We start from the raw sequence: 9,187 nt of genomic DNA on the forward strand, positions 1-9,187 counted from the left end.
ATGCACCCTTCTTGGATTATCGGCGTCATTGCCATCATCTTCATTGCTCACCCAGCAACCTCGATCAAATGTTTCGTAGGACCAATCGACACGTTGAAGATGGGCGAATTCGTCACCTGCGTCAAGGTCTTCATTGCCGAAACCAAGCAAAGCTGGTACGAGGGCTCCAACACCACCTTCTTGGAGTTCAACAAAATCTGCCATGTCACTGTGAGTTGATTGGTCACTTCGGCGATCAATTAGAAATTTTGTTTATTTCAGTACGAAAAGGAATACAAGAAAGTGGTGGAGAGATGCTTCTGCGACAACAAACATTTGTGCAACTTTGAACTTGAATCCAACTCTCCAGACGCCCACACCACTACTGCCAAACCCATGACTGCTTCTGAAATGCCTGTCGACCAGCAAATCAGAACTATTGAGCAAAAAATTGACGATTTTAGAAGAGCATCTGCCCCGGTCGTAACTGGACGTGATTAAATTTCTCGTTAATAAATATTTGTCAATCAGCAATCATTGTTTATTTCGCATTCCGAAAATTCCAGATTTTCCAGGTGCTACTGTTATTTAAGCAGTCATACTGCATAGTTTCTTTGATTCAGATTTTCCAAAGTCCGTTCCGTCGTTCTTCTTCTTGTTTTGAAACAGTTCTGGATGTTGGCTCACTCTCTTCTTCTCAATTCAGAGTCTTGCTTTCTCGGTTTTGAAGTTCATCACATTTTTAGGTCATCATTTTTTCTTCTGAGATGAAAAAAGACAGAACTAGAGTTCTAATGAGTGGGCATGTGTCAGTCAAGATGAATGCTCCTCTCTTCTCGTGATTGAAACACTCGGGCGAAGTCCATGCTCTCTGCAGTGTAAAGGAAACAAGTTTCTTCATAGAAACAGATTTTCGAGTTTTATTTTGGGGCTAGTGTATTCATTCTGACTTGTATAGTGATCGGTATACACGCATAGCTTGGCTACCGAGCAGATGTTATATAACTTCTCATACTTCTCATTGTTTCCCTTTATTTATTACTTAATCATCAGTCCCAGGTCAGTTCTTGGCCCTCGTCTATCTTCTTTCAGACCCAGAAAACAAATGTCTGCACTCCACGAATCGAGAAAAAAATCATTGTAAAGCAGGCTTTTTGTTTGTGTCCCTCCACAGAAACATTGAAAAGAGATTCTCGTGCCAACCGTACCCTGGCACGGATGCGTTCAAGCAAGCGCCACATGTCTCTTCTTTTAGGCGCGGCGCTCGTCGGGACCCTGGCAACATTTCATGAAGAGCAAGGACCAACACACAGGACAAGCACTCCTACCTACCATCCATCACTCGAATGGGGAGTAAAAATGGAGGAAGAATAAAAACAAATTGTTTAGAAAAAACAGAGCAAAATAAGCAACCAGAAATGGATGCCAGCAAAAAAAAACAGAATGTGGTCAATAGCTCTGTTTCATAAACATGCAAATGATCCCTCTACATAATGAATCTAGTAAAAATACAAAAGTATAAAAAGTTTCAAATTAAACAGCCGCGTTCCTCTCGAAAATTTCTTTTTTATGAAAAGTGATAATGGCAAGTCTTCTTTTCCATTTTCTCCATTGACACACTGCTGCCGTAATCTTAAAGTTTAATTTTGAGGAAAATCGGACAATTTTTGGGCCGAAAAGCTCAATGGTCCTTTCAGCAAGTCTTCTTTTCCATTTTCTCCATTGACACACTGCTGCCGTAATCTTAAAGTTTAATTTTGAGGAAAATCGGACAATTTTTGGGCCTAAAAGCTCAATGGTCCTTTCAGCAAGTCTTCTTTTCCATTTTCTCCATTGACACACTGCTGCCGTAATCTTAACGTTTAATTTTGAGGAAAATCGGACAATTTTTGGGCCTAAAAGCTCAATGGTCCTTTCAGCAAGTCTTCTTTTCCATTTTCTCCATTGACACACTGCTGCCGTAATCTTAACGTTTAATTTTGAGGAAAATCGGACAATTTTTGGGCCTAAAAGCTCAATGGTCCTTTCAGCAAGTCTTCTTTTCCATTTTCTCCATTGACACACTGCTGCCGTAATCTTAACGTTTAATTTTGAGGAAAATCGGACAATTTTTGGGCCTAAAAGCTCAATGGTCCTTTCAGCAAGTCTTCTTTTCCATTTTCTCCATTGACACACTGCTGCCGTAATCTTAACGTTTAATTTTGAGGAAAATCGGACAATTTTTGGGCCTAAAAGCTCAATGGTCCTTTCAGCAAGTCTTCTTTTCCATTTTCTCCATTGACACACTGCTGCCGTAATCTTAACGTTTAATTTTGAGGAAAATCGGACAATTTTTGGGCCGAAAAGCTCAATGGTCCTTTCAGCAAGTCTTCTTTTCCATTTTCTCCATTGACACACTGCTGCCGTAATCTTAACGTTTAATTTTGAGGAAAATCGGACAATTTTTGGGCCTAAAAGCTCAATGGTCCTTTCAGCAAGTCTTCTTTTCCATTTTCTCCATTGACACACCGCTGCCGTAATCTTAAAGTTTCAGCAAGTCTTCTTTTCCATTTTCTCCATTGACACACTGCTGCCGTAATCTTAACGTTTAATTTTGAGGAAAATCGGACAATTTTTGGGCCTAAAAGATCAATGGTCCTTTCAGCAAGTCTTCTTTTCCATTTTCTCCATTGACACACTGCTGCCGTAATCTTAACGTTTAATTTTGAGGAAAATCGGACAATTTTTGGGCCGAAAAGCTCAATGGTCCTTTCAGCAAGTCTTCTTTTCCATTTTCTCCATTGACACACTGCTGCCGTAATCTTAAAGTTTAATTTTGAGGAAAATCGGACAATTTTTGGGCCTAAAAGATCAATGGTCCTTTCAGCAAGTCTTCTTTTCCATTTTCTCCATTGACACACTGCTGCCGTAATCTTAACGTTTAATTTTGAGGAAAATCGGACAATTTTTGGGCCTAAAAGCTCAATGGTCCTTTCAGCAAGTCTTCTTTTCCATTTTCTCCATTGACACACTGCTGCCGTAATCTTAACGTTTAATTTTGAGGAAAATCGGACAATTTTTGGGCCGAAAAGCTCAATGGTCCTTTCAGCAAGTCTTCTTTTCCATTGACACACTGCTGCCGTAATCTTAAAGTTTAATTTTGAGGAAAATCGGACAATTTTTGGGCCGAAAAGCTCAATGGTCCTTTCAGCAAGTCTTCTTTTCCATTGACACACTGCTGCCGTAATCTTAAAGTTTCAGCAAGTCTTCTTTTCCATTTTCTCCATTGACACACTGCTGCCGTAATCTTAAAGTTTAATTTTGAGGAAAATCGGACAATTTTTGGGCCGAAAAGCTCAATGGTCCTTTCAGCAAGTCTTCTTTTCCATTTTCTCCATTGACACACTGCTGCCGCAATCTTAAAGTTTCAGCAAGTCTTCTTTTCCATTTTCTCCATTGACACACTGCTGCCGTAATCTTAAAGTTTCAGCAAGTCTTCTTTTCCATTTTCTCCATTGACACACTGCTGCCGTAATCTTAAAGTTTCAGCAAGTCTTCTTTTCATTTTCTCCATTGACACACTGCTGCCGTAATCTTAACGTTTAATTTTGAGGAAAATCGGACAATTTTTGGGCCGAAAAGCTCAATGGTCCTTTCAGCAAGTCTTCTTTTCCATTTTCTCCATTGACACACTGCTGCCGTAATCTTAACGTTTAATTTTGAGGAAAATCGGACAATTTTTGGGCCGAAAAGCTCAATGGTCCTTTCAGCAAGTCTTCTTTTCCATTTTCTCCATTGACACACTGCTGCCGTAATCTTAAAGTTTAATTTTGAGGAAAATCGGACAATTTTTGGGCCGAAAAGCTCAATGGTCCTTTCAGCAAGTCTTCTTTTCCATTTTCTCCATTGACACACTGCTGCCGTAATCTTAAAGTTTAATTTTGAGGAAAATCGGACAATTTTTGGGCCGAAAAGCTCAATGGTCCTTTCAGCAAGTCTTCTTTTCCATTTTCTCCATTGACACACTGCTGCCGTAATCTTAACGTTTAATTTTGAGGAAAATCGGACAATTTTTGGGCCGAAAAGCTCAATGGTCCTTTCAGCAAGTCTTCTTTTCCATTTTCTCCATTGACACACTGCTGCCGTAATCTTAAAGTTTCAGCAAGTCTTCTTTTCCATTTTCTCCATTGACACACTGCTGCCGTAATCTTAAAGTTTAATTTTGAGGAAAATCGGACAATTTTTGGGCCGAAAAGCTCAATGGTCCTTTCAGCAAGTCTTATTTTCCATTTTCTCCATTGACACACTGCTGCCGTAATCTTAACGTTTAATTTTGAGGAAAATCGGACAATTTTTGGGCCGAAAAGCTCAATGGTCCTTTCAGCAAGTCTTCTTTTCCATTTTCTCCATTGACACACTGCTGCCGTAATCTTAAAGTTTAATTTTGAGGAAAATCGGACAATTTTTGGGCCGAAAAGCTCAATGGTCCTTTCAGCAAGTCTTCTTTTCCATTTTCTCCATTGACACACTGCTGCCGTAATCTTAACGTTTAATTTTGAGGAAAATCGGACAATTTTTGGGCCTAAAAGCTCAATGGTCCTTTCAGCAAGTCTTCTTTTCCATTTTCTCCATTGACACACTGCTGCCGTAATCTTAAAGTTTAATTTTGAGGAAAATCGGACAATTTTTGGGCCGAAAAGCTCAATGGTCCTTTCAGCAAGTCTTCTTTTCCATTTTCTCCATTGACACACTGCTGCCGTAATCTTAACGTTTAATTTTGAGGAAAATCGGACAATTTTTGGGCCGAAAAGCTCAATGGTCCTTTCAGCAAGTCTTCTTTTCCATTTTCTCCATTGACACACTGCTGCCGTAATCTTAAAGTTTAATTTTGAGGAAAATCGGACAATTTTTGGGCCGAAAAGCTCAATGGTCCTTTCAGCAAGTCTTCTTTTCCATTTTCTCCATTGACACACTGCTGCCGTAATCTTAAAGTTTAATTTTGAGGAAAATCGGACAATTTTTGGGCCTAAAAGCTCAATGGTCCTTTCAGCAAGTCTTCTTTTCCATTTTCTCCATTGACACACTGCTGCCGTAATCTTAACGTTTAATTTTGAGGAAAATCGGACAATTTTTGGGCCTAAAAGCTCAATGGTCCTTTCAGCAAGTCTTCTTTTCCATTTTCTCCATTGACACACTGCTGCCGTAATCTTAACGTTTAATTTTGAGGAAAATCGGACAATTTTTGGGCCTAAAAGCTCAATGGTCCTTTCAGCAAGTCTTCTTTTCCATTTTCTCCATTGACACACTGCTGCCGTAATCTTAACGTTTAATTTTGAGGAAAATCGGACAATTTTTGGGCCTAAAAGCTCAATGGTCCTTTCAGCAAGTCTTCTTTTCCATTTTCTCCATTGACACACTGCTGCCGTAATCTTAAAGTTTCAGCAAGTCTTCTTTTCCATTTTCTCCATTGACACACTGCTGCCGTAATCTTAAAGTTTAATTTTGAGGAAAATCGGACAATTTTTGGGCCGAAAAGCTCAATGGTCCTTTCAGCAAGTCTTCTTTTCCATTTTCTCCATTGACACACTGCTGCCGTAATCTTAAAGTTTCAGCAAGTCTTCTTTTCCATTTTCTCCATTGACACACTGCTGCCGTAATCTTAAAGTTTAATTTTGAGGAAAATCGGACAATTTTTGGGCCGAAAAGCTCAATGGTCCTTTCAGCAAGTCTTCTTTTCCATTTTCTCCATTGACACACTGCTGCCGTAATCTTAACGTTTAATTTTGAGGAAAATCGGACAATTTTTGGGCCTAAAAGCTCAATGGTCCTTTCAGCAAGTCTTCTTTTCCATTTTCTCCATTGACACACTGCTGCCGTAATCTTAAAGTTTAATTTTGAGGAAAATCGGACAATTTTTGGGCCTAAAAGCTCAATGGTCCTTTCAGCAAGTCTTCTTTTCCATTTTCTCCATTGACACACTGCTGCCGTAATCTTAAAGTTTAATTTTGAGGAAAATCGGACAATTTTTGGGCCTAAAAGCTCAATGGTCCTTTCAGCAAGTCTTCTTTTCCATTTTCTCCATTGACACACTGCTGCCGTAATCTTAAAGTTTCAGCAAGTCTTCTTTTCCATTTTCTCCATTGACACACTGCTGCCGTAATCTTAAAGTTTAATTTTGAGGAAAATCGGACAATTTTTGGGCCTAAAAGCTCAATGGTCCTTTCAGCAAGTCTTCTTTTCCATTTTCTCCATTGACACACTGCTGCCGTAATCTTAAAGTTTAATTTTGAGGAAAATCGGACAATTTTTGGGCCGAAAAGCTCAATGGTCCTTTCAGCAAGTCTTCTTTTCCATTGACACACTGCTGCCGTAATCTTAACGTTTAATTTTGAGGAAAATCGGACAATTTTTGGGCCGAAAAGCTCAATGGTCCTTTCAGCAAGTCTTCTTTTCCATTTTCTCCATTGACACACTGCTGCCGTAATCTTAAAGTTTCAGCAAGTCTTCTTTTCCATTTTCTCCATTGACACACTGCTGCCGTAATCTTAAAGTTTCAGCAAGTCTTCTTTTCCATTTTCTCCATTGACACACTGCTGCCGTAATCTTAAAGTTTAATTTTGAGGAAAATCGGACAATTTTTGGGCCTAAAAGCTCAATGGTCCTTTCAGCAAGTCTTCTTTTCCATTTTCTCCATTGACACACTGCTGCCGTAATCTTAAAGTTTAATTTTGAGGAAAATCGGACAATTTTTGGGCCTAAAAGCTCAATGGTCCTTTCAGCAAGTCTTCTTTTCCATTTTCTCCATTGACACACTGCTGCCGTAATCTTAAAGTTTAATTTTGAGGAAAATCGGACAATTTTTGGGCCGAAAAGCTCAATGGTCCTTTCAGCAAGTCTTCTTTTCCATTGACACACTGCTGCCGTAATCTTAAAGTTTCAGCAAGTCTTCTTTTCCATTTTCTCCATTGACACACTGCTGCCGTAATCTTAACGTTTAATTTTGAGGAAAATCGGACAATTTTTGGGCCGAAAAGCTCAATGGTCCTTTCAGCAAGTCTTCTTTTCCATTTTCTCCATTGACACACTGCTGCCGTAATCTTAAAGTTTCAGCAAGTCTTCTTTTCCATTTTCTCCATTGACACACTGCTGCCGTAATCTTAAAGTTTCAGCAAGTCTTCTTTTCCATTTTCTCCATTGACACACTGCTGCCGTAATCTTAAAGTTTAATTTTGAGGAAAATCGGACAATTTTTGGGCCGAAAAGCTCAATGGTCCTTTCAGCAAGTCTTCTTTTCCATTGACACACTGCTGCCGTAATCTTAAAGTTTCAGCAAGTCTTCTTTTCCATTTTCTCCATTGACACACTGCTGCCGTAATCTTAAAGTTTAATTTTGAGGAAAATCGGACAATTTTTGGGCCGAAAAGCTCAATGGTCCTTTCAGCAAGTCTTCTTTTCCATTTTCTCCATTGACACACTGCTGCCGTAATATTAAAGTTTCAGCAAGTCTTCTTTTCCATTTTCTCCATTCACACACTGCTGCCGTAATCTTAAAGTTTCAGCAAGTCTTCTTTTCCATTTTCTCCATTGACACACTGCTGCCGTAATCTTAAAGTTTAATTTTGAGGAAAATCGGACAATTTTTGGGCCGAAAAGCTCAATGGTCCTTTCAGCAAGTCTTCTTTTCCATTTTCTCCATTGACACACTGCTGCCGTAATCTTAAAGTTTCAGCAAGTCTTCTTTTCCATTTTCTCCATTGACACACTGCTGCCGTAATCTTAAAGTTTCAGCAAGTCTTCTTTTCCATTTTCTCCATTGACACACTGCTGCCGTAATCTTAAAGTTTAATTTTGAGGAAAATCGGACAATTTTTGGGCCGAAAAGCTCAATGGTCCTTTCAGCAAGTCTTCTTTTCCATTGACACACTGCTGCCGTAATCTTAAAGTTTCAGCAAGTCTTCTTTTCCATTTTCTCCATTGACACACTGCTGCCGTAATCTTAACGTTTAATTTTGAGGAAAATCGGACAATTTTTGGGCCTAAAAGCTCAATGGTCCTTTCAGCAAGTCTTCTTTTCCATTTTCTCCATTGACACACTGCTGCCGTAATCTTAAAGTTTAATTTTGAGGAAAATCGGACAATTTCTAGGCCGAAAAGCTCAATGGTACTTTCAGCAAGTCTTCTTTTCCATTGACACACTGCTGCCCGTATCTTAAAGTTTCAGCAAGTCTTCTTTTCCATTTTCTCCATTGACACACTGCTGCCGTAATCTTAAAGTTTAATTTTGAGGAAAATCGGACAATTTTTGGGCCGAAAAGCTCAATGGTCCTTTCAGCAAGTCTTCTTTTCCATTTTCTCCATTGACACACTGCTGCCGTAATCTTAAAGTTTCAGCAAGTCTTCTTTTCCATTTTCTCCATTGACACACTGCTGCCGTAATCTTAAAGTTTAATTTTGAGGAAAATCGGACAATTTTTGGGCCTAAAAGCTCAATGGTCCTTTCAGCAAGTCTTCTTTTCCATTTTCTCCATTGACACACTGCTGCCGTAATCTTAAAGTTTCAGCAAGTCTTCTTTTCCATTTTCTCCATTGACACACTGCTGCCGTAATCTTAAAGTTTAATTTTGAGGAAAATCGGACAATTTTTGGGCCGAAAAGCTCAATGGTCCTTTCAGCAAGTCTTCTTTTCCATTTTCTCCATTGACACACTGCTGCCGTAATCTTAAAGTTTCAGCAAGTCTTCTTTTCCATTTTCTCCATTGACACACGGCTGCTGTAATATTAAAGTTGAATTTTGAGCAAAATCGGACAATTTTTGGGCCGAAAAGCTCAATGGTCCTTTCAGCAAGTCTTCTTTTCCATTTTCTCCATTGACACACTGCTGCTGTAATCTTAAAGTTTAATTTTGAGGAAAATGGGACAATTTTTGGGCATAAAAGATCAATGGTCCTTTCAGCAAGTCTTCTTTTCCATTTTCTCCATTGACACACTGCTGCCGTAATCTTAAAGTTTAATTTTGAGGAAAATCGCACAATTTTTGGGCCGAAAAGATCAATGGTCCTTTCAGCAAGTCTTCTTTTCCATTTTCTCCATTGACACACTGCTGCCGTAATATTAAAGTTTCAGCAAGTCTTCTTTTCCATTTTCTCCATTGACACACTGCTGCCGTAATCTTAACGTTTAATTTTGAGGAAAATCGGACAATTTTTGGGCCGAAAAGCTCAATGGTCCG

The 9,187-nt window shown here is 39.1% G+C and overlaps 1 protein-coding gene across 1 annotated transcript; it reads left to right on the plus strand.

Moving 5' to 3' along the window:
- CBG27988 lies at positions 1-480 on the plus strand (the record flags this gene model as incomplete). The annotated part of the gene is made up of 2 exons (XM_045240308.1): positions 1-210; positions 262-480. The coding sequence occupies 2 exons, from the start codon at positions 1-3 to the stop codon at positions 478-480; spliced, it is 429 nt and encodes a 142-aa protein (XP_045099720.1).
- Positions 481-9,187: the final 8,707 nt, after the last annotated feature.

Source organism: Caenorhabditis briggsae, assembly GCF_000004555.2.
Source record: "Caenorhabditis briggsae complete genome, chrX, whole genome shotgun sequence".
Lineage (NCBI taxonomy): Eukaryota > Metazoa > Nematoda > Chromadorea > Rhabditida > Rhabditidae > Caenorhabditis > Caenorhabditis briggsae.